The 25,421-nt window shown below is 53.8% G+C and overlaps 10 protein-coding genes across 10 annotated transcripts; 6 read left to right on the top strand and 4 right to left on the bottom strand.

Annotated features, from left to right (window-relative positions):
* Positions 1-607: 607 nt before the first annotated feature.
* On the bottom strand, positions 608-2,353 carry J4E84_008874 (uncharacterized protein; the record flags this gene model as incomplete). The annotated part of the gene is made up of 4 exons (XM_049391443.1): positions 608-1,976; positions 2,026-2,153; positions 2,221-2,244; positions 2,300-2,353. The coding sequence occupies 4 exons, from the start codon at positions 2,351-2,353 to the stop codon at positions 608-610; spliced, it is 1,575 nt and encodes a 524-aa protein (XP_049240847.1).
* Positions 2,354-3,233: 880 nt separating this feature from the next.
* J4E84_008873 (uncharacterized protein) lies at positions 3,234-4,117 on the top strand (the record flags this gene model as incomplete). Its single annotated transcript, XM_049391442.1, has 3 exons — positions 3,234-3,285; positions 3,341-3,448; positions 3,534-4,117. 3 exons carry the CDS (start codon positions 3,234-3,236, stop codon positions 4,115-4,117), a joined length of 744 nt encoding a protein of 247 aa, XP_049240846.1.
* A 195-nt stretch (positions 4,118-4,312) lies between these two features.
* Positions 4,313-4,923, bottom strand: J4E84_008872 (uncharacterized protein; the record flags this gene model as incomplete). The annotated part of the gene is made up of 2 exons (XM_049391441.1): positions 4,313-4,341; positions 4,392-4,923. The coding sequence occupies 2 exons, from the start codon at positions 4,921-4,923 to the stop codon at positions 4,313-4,315; spliced, it is 561 nt and encodes a 186-aa protein (XP_049240845.1).
* A 746-nt stretch (positions 4,924-5,669) lies between these two features.
* J4E84_008871 (uncharacterized protein) lies at positions 5,670-8,109 on the top strand (the record flags this gene model as incomplete). The annotated part of the gene is made up of 2 exons (XM_049391440.1): positions 5,670-5,777; positions 5,845-8,109. The coding sequence occupies 2 exons, from the start codon at positions 5,670-5,672 to the stop codon at positions 8,107-8,109; spliced, it is 2,373 nt and encodes a 790-aa protein (XP_049240844.1).
* A 417-nt stretch (positions 8,110-8,526) lies between these two features.
* Positions 8,527-9,265, bottom strand: J4E84_008870 (uncharacterized protein; the record flags this gene model as incomplete). Its single annotated transcript, XM_049391439.1, has 2 exons — positions 8,527-9,162; positions 9,218-9,265. 2 exons carry the CDS (start codon positions 9,263-9,265, stop codon positions 8,527-8,529), a joined length of 684 nt encoding a protein of 227 aa, XP_049240843.1.
* Positions 9,266-9,919: 654 nt separating this feature from the next.
* J4E84_008869 (uncharacterized protein) lies at positions 9,920-10,866 on the top strand (the record flags this gene model as incomplete). The annotated part of the gene is made up of 3 exons (XM_049391438.1): positions 9,920-9,941; positions 10,120-10,448; positions 10,501-10,866. 3 exons carry the CDS (start codon positions 9,920-9,922, stop codon positions 10,864-10,866), a joined length of 717 nt encoding a protein of 238 aa, XP_049240842.1.
* Positions 10,867-12,319: 1,453 nt separating this feature from the next.
* Positions 12,320-13,126, bottom strand: J4E84_008868 (uncharacterized protein; the record flags this gene model as incomplete). Its single annotated transcript, XM_049391437.1, has 1 exon — positions 12,320-13,126. The coding sequence occupies one exon, from the start codon at positions 13,124-13,126 to the stop codon at positions 12,320-12,322; it is 807 nt and encodes a 268-aa protein (XP_049240841.1).
* A 338-nt stretch (positions 13,127-13,464) lies between these two features.
* J4E84_008867 (uncharacterized protein) lies at positions 13,465-14,325 on the top strand (the record flags this gene model as incomplete). Its single annotated transcript, XM_049391436.1, has 2 exons — positions 13,465-13,471; positions 13,520-14,325. 2 exons carry the CDS (start codon positions 13,465-13,467, stop codon positions 14,323-14,325), a joined length of 813 nt encoding a protein of 270 aa, XP_049240840.1.
* A 1,190-nt stretch (positions 14,326-15,515) lies between these two features.
* J4E84_008866 (uncharacterized protein) lies at positions 15,516-16,442 on the top strand (the record flags this gene model as incomplete). The annotated part of the gene is made up of 2 exons (XM_049391435.1): positions 15,516-16,139; positions 16,191-16,442. 2 exons carry the CDS (start codon positions 15,516-15,518, stop codon positions 16,440-16,442), a joined length of 876 nt encoding a protein of 291 aa, XP_049240839.1.
* Positions 16,443-17,622: 1,180 nt separating this feature from the next.
* Positions 17,623-25,032, top strand: J4E84_008865 (uncharacterized protein; the record flags this gene model as incomplete). Its single annotated transcript, XM_049391434.1, has 1 exon — positions 17,623-25,032. The coding sequence occupies one exon, from the start codon at positions 17,623-17,625 to the stop codon at positions 25,030-25,032; it is 7,410 nt and encodes a 2,469-aa protein (XP_049240838.1).
* Positions 25,033-25,421: the final 389 nt, after the last annotated feature.

Here is a 25,421-nt window from a genome sequence, read left to right as displayed (position 1 = left end):
CGCACATTGGGCCCAGTTGAAGATACAATTCCTGAGCCCCTGACATGCGGCCCCAATTTCCTCTTGGGCTGACACGGGGCTAAATCGCGATGTTTTTGGTACGTGTGGTAGACCACTGCGGGGTTCACTGGTACTTTTTCGGAGACTTGATGTCAGAGTCATTCGAAGTCTCATACGTGTCAGTTGATGAGTGGCAGAGCATTGTAGTGCATCGCACTATCCCATGTCCTAGGCCAGTGTGATCAACGAAGTTGCCGCCGGTGTTGTGGGTGTAGTTCAGGAAGCAAGTCAGTGTTGGAGAAGCTTTTTCACCCTGACGATACCCTGGGAAGACAAACGACAGGAAATGTCCACAATCACTTGCGCCCAGTCATCGGCATGAGTATGAGTGACGTGGAAGAAAGAAGACATGGAAGAAGAATTCTATATCATAATTTAGCATAGTTGACAAAATGAGAATGAAGACGCCAGAACGCTCATCGCTGATGCAGAGCAATGCAGTCGTCACATGAACATAACCCCCCATCAGTCTGACAGCCATCCACTCTTCTCTGGAACGCCGACCTAAACTTTCCCACATGTCACGCGCGCTTGTATGGCATGATCCTCACGTCCACAGCCACTTGCGGCAACTCTTCGCCCCGCAAAGACAAGGAAGCGCCCCCTCACCCGGCTCATCCATCTCCTCCCCCTCTTCCTTATCAAGGTAGTCAAACGTCAATTCCTCGCCCTTTGGAATGAACCTTCGTGCAAAGAACGCGATGTCATAGACTCTTGGATCATGCTTGTTATAGGAGACAGTGTACTGCCGGCAATTTGGGTCACACGAGTGGTTGATGAACTTTGTTGGTCCGCCCATGAACTCGCCGTCCACAACGTAGAGGTCTTCTTCTTTGAGGCCTTCTGACTCAGCAAACTTGTCGAGCGAGTACAGATAGGAGGCTTTTGCTTTTGACGACGAGGTTTCGCGACGCGTGGCCTCGGCATCTGTTATGACTTCTCCGCGGTAAGTGTCAATGAATTGGCCTTCGTGGAGATCTTGTTTGCAGCGGAGACCCCAGCCACGCCCGTCATTCGCTCTAAATATTTCCACTTCGACCTGACGCCCGAATTGAACGTTCTTGTTGCGACAATTGGGGCCGCAGTTGCACTTATCATTGCACTCGTAGATTGGACGACGGGAGTTGAGGTAAAAGGGTACGAGACAGCCGGTCTTCTCTCGTTTCGTGCCCTCGGCGAAGTAAGGGAATTTCTTCGGAAAGCCCATTGTTGAATCTCCGTTTTCGAGCGCAAGTTGGTATTCCCGCTTTCTTTCTTCATCGAGGCGGCTCTCATCCACTGCAGCGTATTCCAGACAGTCACACTTCTTTGTGTATTCGCATCCGATGTTACGACCCATGTGGGATGAACACTGTTGGCAGCCTTGTTGTGTTTCTAATGACGCGCGGTAGACACCTTGTTGCTCATATAGGACGTATTCGGAGATGTATCGGAAGCGCAGTGAGGGAGTGGCTTTGTCAACCACATTGAACAAGTGAATGGGTTTGCCTGGTACTTTCGCTAGTCTCCGGACATACTCATTGCGGATGTACATAAGTGCTTTGTCGACACTAGAACGATGTGCAATGCGGTTCATCTCTGGCGTGGGCACGGTACGAATGTCAAGTTCAGGTATGTCTGAGCCCGAGGCCTGTCGCATGTCAGTGAAGCACATGAGGGGAAGCTCTCTATCAAGACTCACCTGTCTGCAGAATACATGACCATATTGATCGGCATCCAAAACGCCGTTGTATATGTCACTGGCTGGAGACGTGACTGTTGCTGCAGATGACACGGATGAAGATCGAGAGGCTGACGGCGTGCGACTCTCTTGTAGTCGCCGGTCGAATGGTGAAGAGCGGCGTTCGTACGATGAACCCCCATCAGGACTCTTTCTTTTCCTCGAAGGTTTTATGTCTGAAGGTAGCGGTAGGTTCCTAGATAGGTTAGTAACATGCCGAAAGCTAGTACTGAGATGCTGCCTACTTCTCCCTCACTTCGAGGTAGTCCTGAATCTGCTCTAGGCATCGCACCAAGTCCTTAACTGAGTGCCAGCTGAGCGGAGGTTTCGTTGTCGACGTGTCCGACGTCCAGCGTACCAGATACTGCTCATCCTAGACCCTGATATCAGCATCGCGCACGGACCTTTCAGAGTGAAGGGACACTAACGCCGTTTTGAACGCGATTTGACACAATTGAGTGCACCTAAAGATAGTTTTAGTATTAAAACGCGTGCAACCGATGTTCGGAATGTACTTACGCGGTCTACTAGGACACGGCGCCTCTCGTGTCCGTTGGCCGGGATTACGACCATGGATGGCATCCCTATGCAACTGCATCGCGTTAGCCTTCTCTCTCGGCTTGCCCGCCATGTTCAGGATCTTTTGTGATAGAGTCGAGCTGTGCTTAGAAGAAGTGCCGCGTTGCTAGATAACTAGGTGGGCTGTGCCGCCGCATAGGTGACAAACAGGTTACATACCTAGAAGACAGTAGACTAGCCGGCAATCCTAGATTCTAGCAATACTAGTACGTAGAAGAGATTACTAACGTAGATAGTTTTTGTTAGATGTCTTTCCTTTACGCCGTTAGAAAAGTGAAGTTAGGCACCTAGGTAGCTGCTAGAGTTAGTGCGTAACTGTAACTAACAGCAAGCAATGCTTAGTAAGCACAAGCACATACAATCTAGCTACTAATGCGCCTTACCTAGTTTGTACTAGTTGATCTTAGAGCTCTTTATCTACCTAGGTAGCTAGCTAGCACTTTAATACCTAGTTAGTAAAAGTATAGATTCACAGTCCTTTTCGAATGTTTCAAAAGCCCTGCAAAAGGTTCGTACAAAGAAGGCATTTAGATGCCGCATTTTTTGTTACGCGTGACGCGTCGAAGTCGGTAGAATCCTAGGACAGGTCTCTTAGGCAATATCTCTAGTAACGCGCTCCAGAACGCGGACCCCAGAGTCGATGTATAGAACTTCTTCAGGCATAATTCTAGTAACAGGATTGTGCAGGGCAATCACTTGTCGTGCCTGAACTGCGCGTGTTCCCTCGAGTGATCCAACGTGCGCTAATTAGCATGTGGCGCAGCCATGGTGCCTTATCGCTATCTTAGCGGCATCCATGAGCCCTCCAAAAAAAGTTCGGCCCGCATGTCAGGCCTCAGAGCGAAGACATCGTCGCAACACAACGTAGCACATCATGGCATCAGACGCGCAAAATAACCCCTTCATCAGGAATCTCGCTTCCAGCGGTACGAACTCACAAGTCTTTGGAGTCACTGGATTACAGGCTAACGTTTGCGACAGACAAGAAAGTTCGCGACAATGCACTCGATTCACTCAAGACATACCTGGGCGCGCAATCAGAGATATCAGAACTAGACCTGCTGAAGCTATGGAAAGGGCTCTTCTACTGTACGCGCTCCTTGTGCCTTGGCCTAGAACACTCCTCCAAGGCACTTCGTAACCCATCCTGCAAAGGCTAACAATAAGCTTCTAGGCCTATGGATGCAAGACAAACCCGCCCTTCAACAAGGCCTATCGCGCGACCTCGCCTCCCTCGTCTCAGCTCTCCGAACCCCCGTCGTACTACCCTTCATCCGCGCCTTCTTTCTCACCATGTCCCGCGAATGGACCCGCATCGAAGCCCTCCGACTAGACAAGTACCTCTACCTCATTCGCCAATACGTCAACGCGTCCTTCACCTTCCTCAGCAATAAAAAATGGAAGAAGAGCCTGGTTGAACAATGGAATTCCGTTGTGGAAGAGACCCCGCTGGAGTGCGAGAATATGAGGATCCCCAATGGATTGAGATACCATGTCATGGATGTTTGGGTCGATGAGATGGAGAAGGTTGAGGGAGAGGCGTGGGAGAAGGAGGATAAGAAGGAGACGGTGGAGACATTAGTGTTGCCTATCGAGAGGATGGCCAAGGAGGGCAAGTTGAAGACGCTGAGGAATGCCGCGAAAGAGGTTTTGGCTGATGATAGGTTAAGAGCTTGGAGGGGGCAGGAAGTGGAGATGACAGAAGAGGCTGAGGATGACGAAGATTCCGAGGCGGAGTGGGGAGGCTTCGCAGACTGAGCACTATACCATCTGAAGGTCTGAGAGACACATTGCATATGATTTCAGCGAGGCGTTTAAGGAAGATTTGTCCTGCACATAGGGCATGGAAAAGTACTATAATTCGGCAAGCAATCTACAAGACATCGAACTTCAAAAGAGCATTGCAAGGAATTATGGTCCACTTCCATGGATTATCTCAGCTTCTCCACCGTCTCAGTCTTCCCGGGTATTAATAGTACCATCTAGATCAGATCAGCGGTACACTTTCGCCCGTTCCGCACACAATACTTACATCCGTCTCTCCTCCTCGCACCACCGTTACCCGTCTTCTCCTCCGTGTACCGACCGAGCAAATCCGGCCTCACGAAAAGTACGTACAACCTCCACAAAAGCGGCGGCACCAAACACGCCACACTGACAGCAGCAACCTTCTTACTCAGCGCCGCACCCGGCCCCCCTCCCTCCAACAGATCCAACACGATCATTGGGATCAAAGCCGCCTCCCCAAGCCCCAAGAGCATGTATGTAGGTCGTCGGCTCTCGATCCCATTGCGCGTATTGGTTGCGCCGGCGAGTAAAGCGGATGTTAAGCCGCCTACGATCAGGCCTCCGCACAGACGAGCAAACAGGACCGAAGTAGGATTGATATCGCGGGAGGGATTGTTGAGGAGCAGGGAGAGCGTCCAGCGCGTGTTTGTTATCAGCGGGATGGTGAAGAGGTTGGCGAAGGCTTCGAGGAGAAAGGCTTTGCGGATAGTGGAGCCGTTCTGAGATGGGTCGGGTGTGATGGTTGGGTTTGCGGCTGGGGATTTTGTTGTCGGCATTGTGATGGTTCAAAAAGTTGTTTGCGTAGGGCGAATGGGAGGTCTTAGGCGTGGATGTGGATTAGGGATTTGTTTACATGTATCCGGATGTGTCGATGTCGTAGTCCATATTCCAGTCTACTTGACTTGGCGTGACTAGTGCGGACGTCATGATTTCGTTACCCAAAAAGAAAGACCAAGGGAGCGAAATCGCCATTTTGATCATGCGGTCATGACAAAAGCCTAGCTGATCTTGGATCAGATGGATGCATCGGCCTCTCCTGACTCGCTTCAGATGTATACGCATGCAGGGCGCGTTGCATCCTGGTTAGTCGCGTCTCTAGTCAGGAACGCGTCCATGATCTTTCGAGGCCGAAACCTGACATGCAGTGATGCATCATGTGTGTCTATACATCTGCGCTCAAGTCATCTCGTTGGCCTGGTGAGTTTGCGGCTTGTGACGTGTGGTCTCCTGCTGAAGATCCGCGAGCTGGAGGCTGCCAGCACTCAACCATCGACGCATCGTTCAGATGCGTGGAAATGATTGCCAATGATCAATTTCAGGCATCTAGGTGTAGCGCTGGCGCAGTAGTGATAGTTATGAAGCTCGAGTGAAAGATGGGTTATGATGTCAGACGAGGGCTAACGGACCGACCAACCATAGCAGACCTCAGCTTTCTTGGACCGCCGGCTACTGACCGCCAAATACTTCCGGCAGTAATCTTTCGTCACCCACCACACAATTGAACGCAACTTTTGGGCCCATCATGGGTCGTCGACCCAACCAGTTGATTCTCGAGTACTTCGAGCGCGGACCCAAGCTGGAAGATGCAAGCAACCGCTACCAGCACACGTGCAAGTCGTGCGGCGAAAAGGTGGGTGACCCCGCTCCGCAAAAAAGTTGACGGTGTAGAGTGAGCAATAATAGCTTACACATCGCAGTTTCCCAAAGGCCGCATAGACAGTCTCACGAATCATCTCGTCAAGAAATGTCCCGCGTTACCGCTTCAAGACCGCCAGCGCGCGCTGCTGCAGATGCACGAGCTGCCACTCCCCGACAATATGACGCAGACGGCCACCACCAACGCACCCGGACCGAGCCAGATGCAACATGGCCAGAAGATGAACCTTCCTTTTGCGCCATCGAAGCAGCTGTCTGCGCTGGAGACGCTGGCGGAGGTGTCGCGACAACATCTGGACCTCTCTGGGAAGCGCATGGCAGAGAAGCAGCCATCGCAAGCGCACAACAGCCATGGCAACCACAACCATAACAATAATGCGAGCCATGCAGGGCTTCTGGAAGAGTTTCTGATACAAGATGATCGGCCCGATGGCTCTGATATGGGCGGCCTCTCACATGGGATGGACATGTCGCATGCGCCAGCAATGCCCTCCATGTACCAGTTCAATGGGTCGTTGCATCACTCTCCAACTGCCTCACCACACATGGGTCATATGCCTCTGTCAAGCTCTGGATCGATGTCGCACATGGTTCCATCTCTCGTCATGGCAGCATCAGCAGCGAATGACCTCATGCCTCTATCAAATGGTATGCCTATGGAGTCGGACATGAATCTTTCATCGCACGGTATGCAGGGTATATCAGACGGCAAGTTCTTCCATCCCCAAGGACGAGGACATTGGCCGAACATACAGCCCAACTCACTGGACCCAATGCTACAAGACCATGGCAAGGAGCAGATGCACGCGAACGACCAGTTAAATAAGGGAATGAGCCATCAACGACCACTTGCAATGAGCCCAGGCAACCAGACCCACTTCACCACCGACTTCAGCATGAACCAGAAGCCGGCCAAGCCCAAGGTCAGGGGACGTTTCACAGACTCCAGACGGAAAGAAGTACAGGAGGTGCGCAAGCGAGGCGCGTGCATTCGGTGTCGCATGCTCAAAAAGCCATGTTCGGGCGACAACCCGTGCAACACCTGTCAGAACGTCGAGAGTGCGCGATTATGGAAGCAGCCATGTATCAGGACAAGGATTGCAGAAGAGTTCGGTCTCTACTCTGCAGGTCTTCATAGCGTGTTAGCATTCCATGCAACGAATCAAGCCAAGGGCCAGATACGGCTCGACCAGACCCCAGGGCGCATAGAAGCAACCCACTTCCCTCATTCCGGTATCTTTGCTACTTTCACGCCATTGAAGTGTCAGCAGACGCAGACAGCGCAAAACGCGGACATCGATCCTGCGATCTTCGCTGGACTAGCTACTCCGGATCTCGAACTCATAGACAGTGATGACGATGTCAGTGGGAAGCTAGACCACTACATCAAGAAGATGGGTGGCCACTTTGCCGATACCGAAGACTCGAACTTCATGAGGATGACTGTACAGACCGCCAAGAGCGTTGCATCGTCAAGCGCAGATGGACTAATATCAAAGGCCCTAGAACTCTGGAACCTCACGCGCGTGCTCACGTCCCGGAACTTTGAATGGTTTCTCTTTTCCAATCCCTCGCTCGCGCCCACCATCACTCCATCTACATTGGCACCAGGAGATATGGAGGACGCCATTCGCACGCCCATCACGCCCCTCGAGCACGAATCTTCCTACAGCCTTATCACTACACAGCTCATGGGCGCGACAGAGAAGCGAGCCGCGTGTCTAGCACGCATCGTAATGAACGACCTGGAACGACGCCTCCTACAGCGTCAACAAGCCAATCCCTTCGAAACCTTCCTCGTCGCCGTCATCCTCCTTGCCTGTGTAGAGCGCATGTGCTGGCTGTTCCGCTCCTGGGAAATGCCGTCCACCAATCTACCCGCCCCAGAAGCCGACGACGCATTCAAGCATCCACCCAGCGCTGACAGCGATCTAGCCACAGCCCTACAATCTACTTCGTCACCGCCAGCCCCTCAACTAGACCTCCCTCCCCACCAAGCGCCCCGTAATCCTAGATGGCCGCTCGACAAGTCCCCCTCGCTTCTTTCCCAGCAAGGCGAGAAGTTCAGCGATATCCTCAATATGCTTCTTAAGATGCGCGGCGTCCCTCCTAAACCCACGCCCCGCAGTCCGGATGGCGTGCTCACTGTTTGGAGCGAAGACACGGCTGATAAAGTAAGGGAGTGGTATGATGGCATTGCTGTGACATTGCAGATGCTAGATCAGAAGGCAAATGCGCGCTTTGTAGGCGAGGATCCAAAGGAATGGGAGTTGAAATTTGTTGGCAAGATTATTAGGGGAGATTGATTGATTGTGTACGTGGGGTTTCAGCCTCCCTTGTTATGAGTTGATGTACTGGAAGAGATGAACTGTGTTGTCATGATGGATTGGAGGAAAGCTTTGTTGTGGGTGGATGCATGTGTGTGGGAGGACGACTGATTACGAATTGATACCAAACACGTTATGAGACATGTAGTTTGACATGGCTTCGTGAGTCGCGTTCGCGCGCTTCGAACGAAGAGATGTTGCTACCACGTAAACCCTGACAGAAATGTGGTGATCATGCTTGCTACGACAGATGGACTGTGCCATCGTGTCCGCACTTCAGATTTAGGGGTATGCAACTGCTCCTATAGTACGCCTGAACACCCAATCAGCGCATCACGCACGCTCTGTCTAATCTAAAAAGCCCAAAAGATGCCCGTATATACAACCCCATCCCACTCAGCTCTTGAGCGCCTCCAGCCGTCCCCGCATCTGCGCCAACATCTCCGCCTGATCCTCTTCCTCCTCCTCTTCCGCCTGCGGCGCAGCCGGCAACTCCTCCTCCTTCGTCTTACTCGGCGGCAACCGATCCTTCAGCACCTCACTCAACACCTTATCCACCTCCTCCTCAGCCTCATCCGCCTCCCCCTCCAGCATCTCATTCTCGCCCAGCGTATCATCCAGCATCTCCTCAATAATCCCCGCCTTCATAAGCTCAGAGCTAAGTTCGCGCATCGTGCCCGTCAGCTCGGGTAACCTAACCAGGCTATTCACGTCCTTCATGATGCCCGTGCTCGCCTTGATGCTGCCTTCTATTTTCCGCACCGAAAACGCCTCGTTGACTTGCATCTGCACGCTGTTGAGCTGCGCTTTGGACGTCATGAGGCGGTTGTTTTGCTTGCGGACGCGGATTAGCTCGCGGGCGAAGATGCGGACGTCTTGGTTGGCTTGCTTGGCCATGGATGGGTTGCGGGCGGCGCGTTTGGAGGATTGCTGGATGAGGGTTTTGGTTTTTTGTTCGGTGGCTTTGAGTTGTTGGATGTCGCGGTCGAGTTTGCGGACGTTTTGCCGGACGAGGGCGTTGCATTTGCGCTTCTGGGGGTGGGTTAGAGGTGGGTGGGGAGTGGAGGGGATGCGGGAGGGTAGGTACTTGTTCCTCCGGTGTGGGCTTCCACAGGAGACCTCTGATGGTCTCCATGGTGGGCGCTCAAAGTGGTGTGCGCTGCGCGATTGAATTGATCGATGCCTTATCGAGGTGTTGTATGCGCAGGTGGATGCGGATAACGCGGGTGTCGGTGAAGGTGTTCAGATAGCGCGTCTCGGCGACTTGTCTAATGTGGTTGCGGTGGAAGTGTGTTGGTACAATAGTGCGCAGTGATTTGTGGTGGAAGAACTCATGTGCACGTGTAAAGGTCCCGAGGCGTTGTTCGGGTGCCTTGCAACCGCTCCAGGATCGAGCTCGGGCCTATTGTGACGTTGAGCTCTTTCGCGGGGCAGTCGCAACAACCCACTAGCCCCCAAGCATCACCCAGCATTGCCTCGACGCAGCACTGGGAGAGGCAGCAAGGCGCATCCAAGACACCTATCGAATCTGCCGCTGCATCTTCCTGCGAGTTGCTTTCCGTAATTGATCGTCCAAAACCGGGGCCCTCAACTCCAAGTTTCCATAGAGCTTCTATTGCTTTCCACGCTAGTCCCTCCACATACTGCATTTCTTCCACCTTCAATCTGCTTCGTCAACACAAACACTACACCACAGCTACACACCACACTCCCCGTAAAACCACTCCCACGTCCTGAACGACTCTCCGAACTCGATTGGAAACATCAACAGACAACTACCACCCTCAACATGTCCACTGTCACTCCCGAAGGTAAGCTGCAGCCTTGCCCGCTATGCAAGCTCTGAGATGTTATCGGGGCGCACCCCATGGCTGCTCGCCCGCTCCCAGCCCTCGTTTCCACGTGCGCCTTGCACCGCCTTTCGCGACCGATATATACCATCTTCAGAGCCTGCAACCACTATATTCAACAAATGCTAACGCGCGACAGTCACCTGGGCGCAACGCTCGTCCGCCGACGACCCGGAGAAGAACTACGTATACCTCACCATCGTCGCCGCCGATGTACCCGAGTCAGACCTCAAGCTAGACCTTAAGGAGCAGTCACTCAGCTTCAAGGGTACCTCAACATCCAAGAAGTGCACATACGCCATCGACCTCGAGTTCTTCGCCGAGATCGACCCCAAGGAGTCCAAGATAAGCCACAGCGGTCGCGATGTCACAATGGTACTGCGCAAGAAGGAGATGAAGGAGGAGTTCTGGCCCCGTCTGCTCAAGGACACCAAGAAGATGCACTTCCTGAAGACCAACTTCGACAAGGTAGGCTGAGCGATATCGGAACATCCATGAGCAGTACGCTAACTCATTACAGTGGGTCGACGAGGACGAGCAAGACGAGGCACCCGAGGACGAGTCCATGAACCAGATGAACCCAATGGCCGGCGGTGGCGGTGGCGACGGTGGCTTCGGCGGCATCGACTTCAGCAAGCTCGGCGCTGGCGGCGGTGGTATGCCCGGAATGGAGGGCATGGACATGGCCAGCATGATGCAGGGTATGGGCGGTGCCGGCGGAATGGGAGGCATGCCCGGTATGGGCGGCATGGGCGGAGACGACAGCGACGACGATGACGACGACATGCCCGAACTCGAGAACGACGACGAGAACAAGGCCAGCCAGGACAAGACCCCCGAGGCGGCCGCATCAGGCGACAAACCCAAGATTGAGGAGGTGGCGTAGTTGCTCCATCTTCTTGCGACAAGCGTATGACTGCACGAGATTGAATGGGTGGGCATGGCGCGCATGACTGGTGACCGGCGTTTCTGCCTCAACCTCTTCGAGGCAAGAGGGATTGGAGTCTGATACCTTTGACTGAAAGATGGAGAAGAGAGGTTGCATCTATAGGTCGCTTGCGTATTTCCGAGTCCTCATCCTAGCGTGCTGGTGCGCAGTGCGGGTTAATGATCACATCATGATGGAGTATATGACAAAAGAATACGAATCATGTTTTCATGACTGAGGCTAGATTGCAACATGTAGGGTCATTTGATGCAACACTCCGCTACATTCGGGAATCTTTCTAATATGCATAGTACACGCACCGGACCGCCTACGAAAACGAACTGTGCGGAGGTGAACCTAAGTCTGTCAGCAAAAGCCTGTATACCTCTCCCGGCGTTGCTGCACCACACGTCAGCTACGCAAATGATCAGCCCAACAGACCGGTGAAGCCCTTTGATAGCCATACGCCCTCACAGTCAGACTTGTTGAATATGTCTCTTTGGTACTGTAGCCTAAATGTACAACATGACCGCGCCACATTCAACTAAAGCCCGTAAGACTGCAAAGCATTACGGATATAATGAGTAACTGCAGTCGCCAGCTCCAAGCTCACACACGGTCAACACAAAGTCCTTGTTTTGACAGCGTCCAGCTAAGAGTAACACTTCAAACAACCGCGTCTTCACATCAGTACATCAAGCAAGATGATTTTCACATTAGCTTACATACTCACCTTTCTGTGTCACTTCAACCATGCCGAAATGGTAGAATACCCATCGCCAGATCTCGATATCGTTACCTTCGACCCCGTTCCAACAACGCCATTCCCCATGCGTAAGCAGCAAGAATCTTCCAACAAACCATCCTGAGGTCTAATCACATGTCAGCTCCACAAGACATCCACACCTGCCAGCGTACCAACGCCCGGAACAAACACCCCCAAGCAAAGTCAACTAACAAAAACCGCCAGGATTATTTGGTCAACAACACCAAGAAGACGACGAGCCCCCGCCGGAAGTATACCAGCGCCACCGCGTTCGTGTGAGACTACAAGGATCGCTGGAATGGCGAGCAGATATGGCGGGGCATTTTTACCGGCAGGTTTACGATGATTCTGGTATGTGTCTTTTCGATCTTGATGATGTGCGGTTACAGCTAACGAGAGGGTGTTATATTAGCCGATGAATGGTATATACAGTGGTGGAGCTATGATCAGGGGCGAGCATATCGCGTTTTGACAGATGTTCATGGTTGGTTTGCTCCCCTTGTCACAATAACATGACTGTTAGTGTATTGACATGATGATCCAGGTCGTAACTACACTGCATGGATCTAGTCCATCATCCGGTCTGTTCTACGAGTCTGAGACCCATCTCTTCAACGCACCCAACCTACTCAATTCCAACATCATCTACTTCCCCCCCTGATTAAAATTCATACTATACCCCCCACTCTTCTCATCCTTCGTAAACTGAAAATTCTCCGTACTCAATCCAAACGGCTTGAGTATCCCATTGCCCAACTGCTTCAACTTGCCCATCATATCCGCCATCTCCGTATTCTTCGCTTCATCCAATTCACTTGGTAGCTTTCGCAACGCGGCTTGTACGGCCTTTTGATCGAGGCTCGAGAGTTGGTGGGGCGGTTTGGAAAGGGCTTGGTAGTCTTCTAGAGAGCCTTGGAGCGAGGCCCAGCCACCGACTTCATGTCGGGCTTTTGCGCGGCGGAGGAGGGCTTTTGTGCGGAGCTTGTGGACGTCGTTTATGGTGTGGTTTGTCCGTGTGAGAGCGTCGAGGTAGAGTTCGGTTGTGTCGTCGATTTCGGCGATTGCGCCGCCGCCTGTTGCGTCTTTCTCCGCTCCATCTTCTCCTGGTTCTTTCTGTGCTGGCGGATCTATTCGGTCTAGTGCTTCAAGTGCTTGTGTTGCGGATTCGACAGCTTGCTTCCATTCTGAGAGCTTGAGGTGGCAGGCTGCGATGTTGGAGCGGAGGACGGCGATGTCGTATTCGAGGTAGGAGGGGCAGATTGCTAGGGCTTTTTCGTAGCCTTGTATCGCGCCGTTGTACTCGCCGGATGTAAAGGTTTTGTTCGCTGAAGCTTTCTCCGTGTTGGATTCGTCGAGGAGCTTTTTCTCTTCGTCTGGGGGGAAGATTTCTTGGGTTGAGGGCTCGATTGCAGATGCTTCTGCTTTCGTCGCTGTTTCTTCCTGTGATGCCATTCTAGCTTAGTTCTAAAGTGGAACTGACGCGTAAAGTGTGTATATGTTATGCGGATGTGTTTGGAGAAAAGGTCGATCTGTTTTCGAAGTGACGTCTGCAGTCAAGGGTCCGACTAGCGTGCCTCGGCCACGTGGGGTAAACATTCACCTAACCCCAACTTTCGAGAAGCCTCAATTGAACCTGCATAACACCTTGACACGGGCGAATCTTCGATTACAAGCCCTATATACGCTCAAGATGAGCTCTACGTAAGCAACATCTTCGAATACAACGCTCACCCATACTAACCATCCTCAGTACAACCCCACCACCCCGCATCCGCGCAGCGCTCTTCGACATGGACGGTAAGCCCCCCATCACTTCCCCCTCACCACCCCTAACAACCTCCCCAGGCCTCCTCATCGACTCCGAAGACCTCTACAGCATAGTAACCAACACGATCCTCGAACGCTACGGCCGCCCACCCCTCCCCTGGTCCGTAAAAGCACAACTGCAAGGACGCCCCGGCCCCCAAGCCGGCAAAATCTTCCACGACTGGGCGCAACTCCCCATCTCCCACGAGCAATTCCTCGTCGAGCAAAAAGAGCTCCAGAAAGATATCTTCAGCACCACGAAGCCACTACCGGGTGTCATGGACCTACTTGCAGGATTGAAGTCCAGAGGCGTACACATGGCGCTCGCAACAAGCAGTAACAAGAACAACTTTGAGATCAAGAGCAAGCATTTGGGGGATTTGTTCGCGCATTTCAAGAAGGAACATCAAGTCCTCGGCGACGACCCAAGAATACCTTCTGGCCGCGGTAAACCCGCACCAGATATCTACCTCCTCGCCCTCTCCACGCTCAACAAGACCCTCGAGGCAGAGGGTCAACCACCCATCCAACCAGAAGAATGTCTCGTTTTTGAAGACAGCGTGCCGGGCGTTGAGTCGGGCAGGAGAGCGGGCATGCAGGTGGTTTGGTGTCCGCACCCGGAGTTGCTGGTTGAGTATAAGGGGAGGGAGAAGGAGGTGCTGGCGGGGTTGACGGGCGAACACAAGGAGGATGAGGAGAAGCAGTTGCAGAAGAGTGAGGTTGAAGTCAAGGAGGGGAAGAGGAAGGTGGGTATGCCGGGGGAGATTGATGATGGGTGGGGGAGGTTGCATAGGAGTTTGGAGGAGTTTCCGTATGATAGCTATGGGATGGGTGGGAAGGCGTGAGGTGTAGAGATGGGCTGATTTGGTTTGCTAAGTGCTTGGTCTCAGCTTCATAAGAATCGTGGACCCCGGCGGATGATGGACTATACCCATGCACTGTAATCACGACCTATTGATCCACGTCATCACACTGTCTAGGCTTCTGATCTAACATGAGGGCTACTAACCTTGCTCGTCCCTCAAAGTGCGGTATGCGCGCCCCTCGTTGTAGTCCCACCACACTGTGTACCATTGCTGAGCTGGTTTCATCATATTAATTACCGACCCGTTCCGTTAGGGCAGAAAACACATACAGTTATTGTCGTAGACTTGTTGATAGTAGTGCTGACCCGCTTGGTCCCATTGCCAATTTGAACTCTGGTGCTGTTGGTAGGCCTGCTGCTGGTGATCCGGTTGTGGCGTTTGGTGTTCTTGCGGTGATTGGTTTTCCTGCGTTGATGGGCTTTCTTGTGGTATTTGATTTCCTTGCTGCGGAAGAGACATATCTGGTAAACTCTGTCTCTGAGGTACTTGATTTCCTTGCGGTGCTTGGTTGACCTGCTGCTGCTGGCCCATGATTTCTGCAATCTGTATAAGCTCTGCCTGCTGGGCCCTATTCCTGTTGGCGTCATGCTGTTCGTCGTATATTCTTTGGTTCTCTGTTTGTGTTAGGTATGATACTGAAACATCTCAAAAGCTTACTCTGGGTCCACCTCGGAATGGTAGTAGATGCATGTGCATATGTAAATCCGCATGGTTGTGTCGTCTCACGGGCAAAGGTGACCGGTATACCTGCAGGGGTTCCCATTGACGTTGGGTGTACGGAAAAGTGGGGAGGTTGACTTGTGATGATCCCCGGGGCTACTGTACTGAAGATGTCCTGCAAGAGCCACTCGTTTGTCGTTCTATCTGGCTTGCCTAGTGCTACCTGGGTATGTACGGGGAGAACAAGACTATAAGCGCGACTAGTATTGCTAGTGTCTCACACGGCCCCAGGATGGTATCTAGGCAGCTTTATCAACAGTGCACAGTAGTAGAAATCAGCCTGAGAGAGCTTTGGGCTGGAGACGGACACCACTGGTGTGCCAAGCTGGCTGACTGGGCGGCTGACTGCACGCAGCAAGGCTGAATTCCGCCACCACGATTTATGAAAGCGGGGTCAATTAACACAGTACTTCCGAATGGCTTCTATCTGCTTCATTTAACAATCTGCGATGACTACGATATCAATCGATCAAATTCAAAATGGCTATCCCGGACTTGCGAAGTTCATGGGAGGGAATCTAGACCAGGGCCTTGGAATCTTCAAGCAATTCGCCGAACTCAACACACGCAGCCTGCTGTACATGCAGGCTGAGCTCCTTTGCTTACAGCAAGAGCTCGATGTTATCACTCATGTGGACGAGCATGGAACGGATCCCAGTACAAAGAACTTTGCTAGGAGTGTATGGGAGATGAAGAGGCCACCGAACAAACCTCAGTGGGAAAAGGTCTTAGAGATTAGAAGGAAGTTGAAAGACTACAGTGTGGCTCCTCCCATACCCCAAATCGTAAGACTGGGTACTGACACGGCTGACGATGACTGCCTACTCCAGCAAGCCAGCATCGCAAAACTGGATCGCGCCAACAAGAACGACCAGAAATGGCTCAGGGTCTGGCTGCAACACGACGAAGGAGGCAAAAGCTTCCTCGAAGGCTGCGAATATCGAGCGTACGACGAGGTAGAGCGACCGGATTTGATCTCCATCTCCAGTAGACCCTCCGACGATAGATTCACGCGATGGCTAGAAATGAGCTTGATACCCCATCTTCCAACTCGCCTACGGAAAAGGATTCTAGTAAGTGTAATACCCACCCACTCTTCCGCTACGCTCACAGTCCCATTACAGGAGCCGATGGCGGGATCAGAGGAGACGGGTATAGGCCGCGTCAAGCTAGAAGTCCTCCACCGATTCGCTCGAGCGCTTAATGTGGTACTTTCTGCAATCATACCGTCGACCGCCATCGTCGCACTGTATATGATCAACAATCTTCCATATAGAATCGCGGCCGTTGCAGCCTTCTCCGGTGTATTCGCATCTGTTCTAGCCATCTTCACGACAGCACGTCCGGTGGAGATTTTTGCGGCTACTGCAGCGTGAGTCTTCTGTTGTTGGATGCAGACGGTTTTGCTGATAAACTTAGGTTCACTTCCGTACAGGTCGTTTTCGTGGGCGGAACTACTGGCGATGACGGACAGTGCCAGTGCAGCCCGTAATATTCGATACGCGACAAAAGATTCCAGCTCTTCATGTTCCAGTCGTCCATTCATTTGTACACAATCGCTTCAAAAAGGAGAATTTGCTTTTTCCTCTCCATCTAGCGGCACATGGGTGCACAAAGGATTTTCTAGAAGGGTGCTCGACAGGCCTGTCAAGACATCGCTATCCTTGCAGGGCAGCATTAGCTCCCGTTGTCTAACCACTAGTCAGGTCCCCTTTCTCAATGTCGCTGCACCATGTTCGTCGCGTCGAAGAAGACATTATGAACATATAGGACGCGTGTGGCAGGTGGGAAATATCCAGGGCTGGAGTTGGAATGTCCGGCAGCTTCTTCGGCGGGGTATCAGGATCTGTCGTCCAGTCGTTGGAAGCTGCCAATGACGCATCCAGACATGACGTGCCGTTATACGATTGGCTGCGAGGGTTAGTCCCGGCAATGAGGCACCCATGTCATGTCGAAATGTCGTGTTATTAGCAGTGATGGAGACGCGTCGTAGCACCAGGCGGAGGCGTAAGAAGACTGCAGCTGCATCCAGGTTAAAAGACACACCGAAGTTCAAGGGAATTCGAGAGCGAACGAGTTCTTGGAGGGTCGGGTATTTGATGCATGGCGTTGCTGCAGCTCTTTCATGTGGCCTCGGGGGAAAGGCCCCTGACGCCAACTGGCATCAGGCGCTAGCAGCGTGCATGGCTGACATTAGCCTCGCCTGCTCTCCTGTCCGTGTCCACATTTTGTCGACGACACTGGCACGCCTCCGACTGCCTCTCTTCCTGCTTCATCCGCTGTTGCTGCTGCCTCGGGATGTTCGCTCGTCCTGTCGTCTCCAGAATCGTGCATCTATCCCACCCCATGTCGCTCTTTTAGCCACCAAGCCCAGCCTTTCCTTGATATATTACCTTGTAATCCTACTGCGCGCCAAACTCTCTACGCGCGTTTCTTTGCCGAGCACTGACTGCAGCGTCGTCGGAACATTTGTCGCCTGTTTGACGCGCGCAGCATCCGAGACGGAAAAACAAGAGTTGCAGCTCGTCGAGTTGTGCTGTAGCGGGAAACCCTTGGATGCACGCTCGACGGTCCACCTCGTCCTCGCAGCCGCCGCCCTCATCGCCTCCATTTGCTCCCGGGCACTTTGGTGAAGCTTCGACTCCGCCCGAGGCGCGTGAAGCAGTCTCGCCCACCTGGACGGCCCCCTCGCCGGCTCGCACCCTAGCCAACTCGAGCCCAGAGCTCCCTACGCTCCCGTCCTTTTCCATACTGGGCAACAACCCGCGCACCCCGTCCAACGCTGCGAGACACGACCGAACCGACACTTCCTACTACACGGCCAGCTGGGGCAGTCCCTACAGACACCCGCCGCCCGTCTTTAATCCGTCGCGTCAGGTCTCGACCAACTTCGGCAGCGACGACTTTGAAGAGGAAAATTCCGGACTCACATTCGGCCTCGGACATCTGCTTCCATCCCGGCTAGATCTGCAGGAAGAGTCGCCGAACCAGTTCAATCTCGAGCATCTCATACCGCGTCTCGAACGGAACGCCTCGCCGAACCAGTTCACGCTCGAACATCTAATCCGCTCTCGACTGCCAAACTTAGTGACTCCCACCAAAGAACCGCGAGCGTCCGGCACTACTCCCCGCGCGTCCGACACGAACCCGACTTCGCAAGAGTGGGTTGAGCGATTCTTAGAAGAGCGTTGGAACCGCGAGACAAACGACTGGCGGAGTAATAACAGCGACACAGAGGGATCAGGTGGAGAACCGGACATACCACTTGCGCCTCCGCCGAAAAGAGGACACAAGCAGAGGAACAACAACAAGACCCTGAACCAGCAGGACTTTTGGCGTCACTTTAGTAAAGACCAGAAGGAAGCACTCGGCAAGATGATGGCCTCAAAGTACGCGGATCCTGAGCTGGTGACAGCCAGGCAAAACTCCGCATCAGGTCCCAGTACGAACGGACACAGTGCCCAGGCTGAGAAGACGCCGGTACCCACTCCTTCAAAAACAGCTAAGCCGGCAGATGAAACTCCCAGCAAGCAATCGAACAAGGACGCCTCCAAAGCGAACCAGGAGTTGTCGAACAAGCCACTTCCCGACACCCCAAGCAAGTCATTTTTGGCTCCTCCAGGTGCAGCACCTGCGCAACCTCGGATGCGAAAGAAGGTCATTGTCAAGGGCAAGGGCTGCATCATCTCGATACCTCGAGACATTCCCAGGGGTAACCCGGGGTTCCCTCCGAAGCCGATGACTGCAGAGGCTGTGAACAACAAGCTCCGACAGCTCGAGCAGCAGGGCTACGACACTCGTGGCTTCAGTACTGGAGGCTTGGAGACACATAACCGTGCCATCTGGCCCGCTGAGGAGGATGTCAAGGCAGAACGCGCAAACTCCAACAAGCAGTACAAGGTCCGCGTCTCGAAGGAATCAGAATGGAAAGACTACGAGAACTCTTTGCTTGAAGCTAAACTGGCAGCACTTGGTGTCAGTATTGGTGGCGAGGAAGATATCCCTCTTCCTATGTCGCGAACAGCATCATCACAGCAACACCCGGGGCAAGGGTTTACTCCACCAATTCCGACCTCCTCAGCTGGCAGTCTTCGCATGGCCAGGCAAGGCAGTATCGCCGGCTTTCCATTCGGACCCTCGCCAGGGCACATGTCCCGACAATCGATCGCGTCTCCGGCTGCTTTTGGAAACCAGCGTCCCAGCATGCACATGCATCGCCATTCAACTTTTGGGTCGCCTGCCAACTTTGCTCAACACGGTTACTCACCTTCAGGCACTTGGTCGCCTGCTGGATACTTCAACTCCCAAGATGGACGCAGCGGCTCCCCTGCTCTTGCTCTGAGCAGGCCTGATCTTTCCGGAATGATCTCGCCACATTCTCCATTCGGCATGAGACCCGGCCAGCAGTTTCCCATTACGCCGACGCAGAGGGATGACTTCCAGCTGCAGATGCAACTGCAACAGCAGCAGCTACAGAACCAGCTTCTTCAGCAGCAACAGCAACAAGTCCTTGGCTTGCGCCCGTCCTCCACTCTGGCCGAAGTACCCGAAGATGAAGACGAGGAAGATGAGGTTCCGGCTATGAAGCATGCCACTCAACCTGCACCAGAGATTGCTGTACCGCGTCCTCGCAGTCATCGCCATAATCTTAGTGAGAACCTTGAACGCGAGGCGGCGAACGAAGAGTATCACTTGGAAGAAGCCATCGACAAGCAGTTTGCGGAAGGAGGTGACTTCAGTACGGAGCCAGAGACTAACGTATCCTACAAGCCTTCGAATGCTGTGGCTAACCCTACGTGGGAGGACTCGCGAACGATCCTGCACCAACCTCAGCCGCACAGCAAATCGCATTCACTCACCAAGTCTCAGAAGCCTGTCTCCTTCTCGTTCCCTGCCCAGCAGAACCCTCGCTCCGACAGCGACGGTGCGAAGACCAACATCTCGGAGAACACAAACCCCAGCTTGGAAGATGGAGAGGTTCGCAACCCTACACAAAGCTCTGCGCAGCACTCCCAAGCACCGTCCCAGGTCAGCAACTCATGGAAGGACAACAAGTTCGCATTCAGCAAGCCTGCATCGGCGATGCACAGCAAGCACGCTTCACGTTCCTCGATCTCGAAGCTCAATGTTGAGGCTAAGGAGTTCAAGTTCAACCCTGCAGCGTCTTTCCAGCCAGGATCCTTCTCCTCAGGCTTCAGCTTTGCACCCGCAGTTAAGCCACCTACAGCTGCTGCTCCTGCTGCTGTCTCAGCCAACAACAAGCCCAGCATCGATGCATTGGCCAACTTCAACGTGTCAGCTCCTGCCTTCAAACCGGATGCACCAGTATTCAAGCCTGATGCTCCGGCATTCAAGCCTGTGGCTGAAGCTCCCGTGTTCAAGCCTGCGGCAGACAGCTCTCCATTCCCGTCCGGTGGCTTCAACTTCTCTAGTCCGCCAGCCTTCAAGCCGGATGCGCCCACGTTCAACCCTGGAGTGTCTACATTCAACCCTAACAAGCCGGCTCCTGCTCCAACAAGCTTCTCCTCGAAGATCTTCGGAGATGTCAACCTGTCTCAAAGTGACATCGTCAAGCCCGCCACACGCTCGAAGGCCGTGCCGATCATCCGTCCGGACAACACGCGCTCGCAGACACCAGAGACTGAAGGTCGTGAGGACCACGAGGACGAGTCTGGCCGACCCAAGCAAGCCGATGGGCGCGAGAAGCGAGCTCGTCGTGACCGCGCTGATGGTGACGATGTTCCCAAATTCGCACTCCAGCCCGTGCTTGCGTCGCAGCCATTGGCAGAAGTCAGACAGCCCAACGCTAGCAAGCAAGAGCCTCAAGTCGAAAGGGAGGCCGTCGCAGAAGACAAGGAGAACCTGTCACCCCAGCGTGAGCAGATCAAGGCCAAGTCGAAGAGCCCCGAGCCTTTATCACAGCCGACGGAAGAAGTCATTATGGAGCCTACTTCGCCTGCACCAGAGAGCGATCTAGGTGCAGACGATGATACACCTCACGCGAGCGATGTGCCTACGCCAACTACCGAGGAGCCCGAGCCACTGGGCAACAAGCACTCTCACAAGAGCACGCTTTCTGCCAACGCCAAGCCCTTCGAGTTCCGACCGCAGTTCAACAGTGCTGGCTACGACTTCGGCTTCCACGTTACGAAGCCGTCTCAGGTTGAAGATCCCGAGAAGTCTCAAGTGTCTCCACCGAGATATGCAAGCAGAAGCCCAGCAACTACGTACAGGCCTAGCGACGACGGCTCGTTCAAGACTGCTATGGAATCTGGCAGGCACAAGGGCTACCCTGAAAGCGAAAGTGCTGACTTCGATCAACTTGGTGATGCTTCCTTTAACGACATTGATGCTGTCATGAAGCATATGGATGGTGAGGGCTCGGACTTTGGCGTCGAGCGCGACGAAGCCTCTTGGGACCAGTCTTCCCCCCAGAGAACACCAAACGTGTTTGAGCGCAATGACCTGCAACCCAACTTCAAGATGCGCAGTGACGCCCCCAGCCCCAGCCCCCGTCGGGGATTCTTCCCGGGACGGCCGATGCAGGGTTCTGCAACATCGGTGCAGGATCCGTTTGACGATGAGCGGGCTGCGCTCCCATACGACTCGCCTGTGCGCCACATGAACAATGCCGACGCCGGACCCATGAGCGATTGGGACGAAGGTCTCCTTACTGAAGACGAATCTAAGGTCCAGACACGCAGTGGCTTTTTCGACAAGCATGTTGATGACCTCATGGGCCGTCTCCTGCAGGACCGCCTTGGCCCGCTAGAGCAAAACCTGCAAGGCATTCAAGAGGCACTTGCAATGATGTCGCAACGTCCGGGACGCGGCCGCCGTAGCATGTCAACTAGCGCACGCCTGGACAGCGATGCCGACGACGAAGATGACGAAGCAGAGACCGACGTTGACTACCGCAACCGATCTCGCGGCAAGGACAGGAAGTTGGAGAAGATCCGATCCATCGTCCAGGACGCGCTTGAGATGCACCAATCACAGATCACATCTATTCCGGTGCCCGTTCCCGAGCCAATGATCCCAGAGAAGATCCGGGAGATCGTCACCGATGCGCTTGCGCAACACCAGCCACCCGTACAACCTGTCGAACCTGTTCCTGCTGCTCAGATCCGCGACATTGTCCAGGATGCGATTGCTTCTACCACCATTGCATCCTGGACTGAGGCTCTCAAGCCTGACGACGTTCGTTCTATCCTTGCTGACATGCTCGCAACCCATCTTCCTAAGCCCGTGGAATCGGTCAAGCCTGACGACATCCGGTCCATCGTGTTGGAAGCGTTCGAGACGCACGCTCCTCAGCCAATGCCACCCCCAGTGCCTGAGCAGATCTGGCCTGACGACTTGAAGGCAATCGTTACCGAGGCTCTTGCGTCACAACAAACGCCAGCTGTGGAGCAATTGCAAGCGGAAACCATTCGCTCCATTATCGCTGAAGCACTCGCATCCCACCAGCCTTCAGCTCCTAGTGCGCCAACTGCCGAGAATGTACAGCCCGATATGATCCGTTCTATCGTTGCCGAGGCCTTGGCGAACCAGAAGCCTGCTGCCACTCTTGAGGCTCCCGTCGATATTCCCCAGCCACAGGTCGATATGTCCGAAATCTACCAGGTCATCGGTAGCCTCAAGGCTTCTATTGCGCAGACCACTAGCCACCATCTTCAGGCTGAGGAGGTTCGTGAACTTGTTGAGGAAGCTCTGAAGCGCCATGGTGAAGAGGTTGCCGAGCGTGAGAACTCCAAGGCCGTCCAGGAGAGGGATGTTCGTATCGCGGACCTTGAGGAAATGCTCAAGGAAGCCACTCTCCGATTCAACGAGGAAGCTGAGGCCCGCCAAGCCCTCGAGGCTCGTGAAGCGGACTCTGCGCGCCTGCTCAAGGTCACCGAGGAAGAGCTCACGCTTCTGCAGCAGACTTCCCGTGATGACGAACACAAGATTGGTACATTGACAGAGGAGCGAGATGACCTCCGCCGCAGCCTCAATTCTTACCAGGCGGACGCAGCCGACATGCGCGATAGACTCGCCACTCTCGATATTGAGAACGAGCAGCTCAAGCTTACAAACATCGCCCTGGAAAGCTCGGAGGAGGACCTGAAGAAGAGGCTCGATTCAGTCACCGCGGAGAACGAGGCACTCAACTTTACGCTCGAGGAACACCGTATGTCCGCTAACAAGTGGCGTGGTGACCTGCAGCACGCTCACGAGGAAGGAGAGCAGCTGCGCAAGGCTATCGGAGAGGCGCGCTTCCAGGCCGAGGAGGCAACCCGAGTACGCGAGTCGATGCGCACCAAGCTCGAGAAGCTACAGCAAGATATGGTTGCCGCTTCACAGCAGATCGCATCTGAGCGTGCTCAATGGCAAAAGAACGAGGAGGCCTCCGCAACCAAGTACGAGGTCCTCAGCGCACGCATTGAGGCTGAAGGTCGCACACGAGAGCGTCTGGAGAGGGAGCTCGAGCGCTTGGAGACCCAAGAACGTGAGGGTATGAGACTCAGGATTCATCTCGAGCAAACCCAGAAGCACAACGCCAGACTTGAGGAGACAATTGAAGAGCTGAGGAGGGAATCTTTGGAGCACCAGAAGAACGCCCAGCGCTACGAGCGTGACATGCGCGAGGCTAGGGATGCTGCGCACGTTGAGATCCGCCGCACCCGCGTGCTTATGGAGGCCGATGTTGACGCAGCTAATAACCAAGTCAACATCGTTCGCCACGAGCTTGAGAGCGAGATTGCTCGTGTCCGCGCTGAGCTTGACCAGGTTCGCCTGGATGCCGATACAGCCAAGGAGAAGCACGAACTGGATCTGGAGGCCGCTTCCGATTTCAAGAAGCAAGCCGTACAGGAAGCGATCGAGAACAACAGGCATAGCTTGCAGGAGCAGCAGCGCACTTTCGAACGCCAACTTGAGCACGTGCAGCATGAGCATGCTCGCGCTCTGGAATTCGCCCGTGAGGACAAGGATCGTGCTGATGCTTTCCACAACGACAAGCTTGCGCTCGCCGACTCCAAACTCGACCACTTCAAGGACAAGATTGCGCTGCTGGAAGAGAAGCTTCAGGTTGCGAAGGAAGCCGCCAACGCCGCTGTTGCAGCAGCATCCAAGTCTCCTACGTCTACCTCTTCGTTCGCTCCTAGCGGGGCAGAGAAGATCTCGCCCCAAGCGCTGCGCGAATCTATTGGTGTTCTCCAGGAGCAGCTGCAAGAGCGCGAGGGTCGTATCGAAGCTCTTGAGCGCCAGCTTGAAGATGTCGATACCGAGGCTCCAGCCAAGTTGAAGGAACGCGACACCGAGATCAACTGGCTCCGTGAGCTACTTGGTGTACGTGTTGACGACCTGAACGACCTCATCAACTCTCTTGCTCAGCCAACCTTTGACCGCGAGACTGTTCGTGATGCCGCAATCCGCATCCGTACCAACTTGCAGATGGAGCAAAGTGAGAAGGAGCGACTCATCTCGGGTGGACAAAAGTCCCTCCCAACTCTGAGCTCGCTCTCGAACTTCGCTTCTCCCAAAGCAGTCCAGCTCGCTGCCGCCATCGGTAACTGGCGCAAGGGCCGTGGCGAGGCTACCTCTGCTCTCGCAGGTACCTCGACCACCACGCGAACCCAAACGCCCTCCCGTGCGCAGCCTCACTCCGCCCAATCTTTTCTCTCCGGCCTCATGACGCCACCAACCTCCAACGCGCGCCGCGGATCAGAACTCTCATCCTCATCGCAGCGTCCCCAGCCCCTGCGCACAAACTCGAACAGTTCGCGCGCGTCAACCGAAGCCGGTTTCCCCGCCCTGGGCAAGCAGCCCCGCACACCACCTCTGATGCGCAAGCAAGCCTACGACCAAGACGCCGAAATCGAGCCTTTCAGCGAGAGCGGCTTCTACGACGATGAAAGCACTGTTGATGGCGAACTCACGCCACTAGCATTGAACTTTGGAAGGGAACTACAACAACGGTAGATTCCGCGACCATGACAAAACAAACAAGATCGACGAAACTGCAAAACCAACAGCCTTTTCCTTTGTTAAAGAGTTTTTTTCCTTTTTGCGTTGCTTTACCGCTTGCTCTATACGAGCGTTTTCTGTCGCTGCCATATCATGGGTTCTGCGTCTGTTATCTACCTTAATGCTTGCTTGTTCTGCTTGCTCGCGTTTTTTCTTTTCTGTCGTTTTACTGCACAGCACAGCGACTTAGGTTGGCTATTGGAATATATACCCCCGCAAGACCGTTTTTCTGAAGTTACAGCTCAAATTGTATACACACATAACAGATTTCTCCTGGTTATATAGCTTTTCTTATGTATGTTAGGGAATGAATGGGAGGGATACTGGGCGGAGGAAAGGAAGGT

Source organism: Alternaria hordeiaustralica (assembly GCF_023758085.1).
Source record: "Alternaria hordeiaustralica strain BMP 2776 chromosome Unknown scaffold_24, whole genome shotgun sequence".
Taxonomy (NCBI): Eukaryota; Fungi; Ascomycota; class Dothideomycetes; order Pleosporales; family Pleosporaceae; genus Alternaria; species Alternaria hordeiaustralica.
Note: the sequence above shows the minus strand (reverse complement) of the source record. Positions and strands in the feature narration are given on the sequence as shown.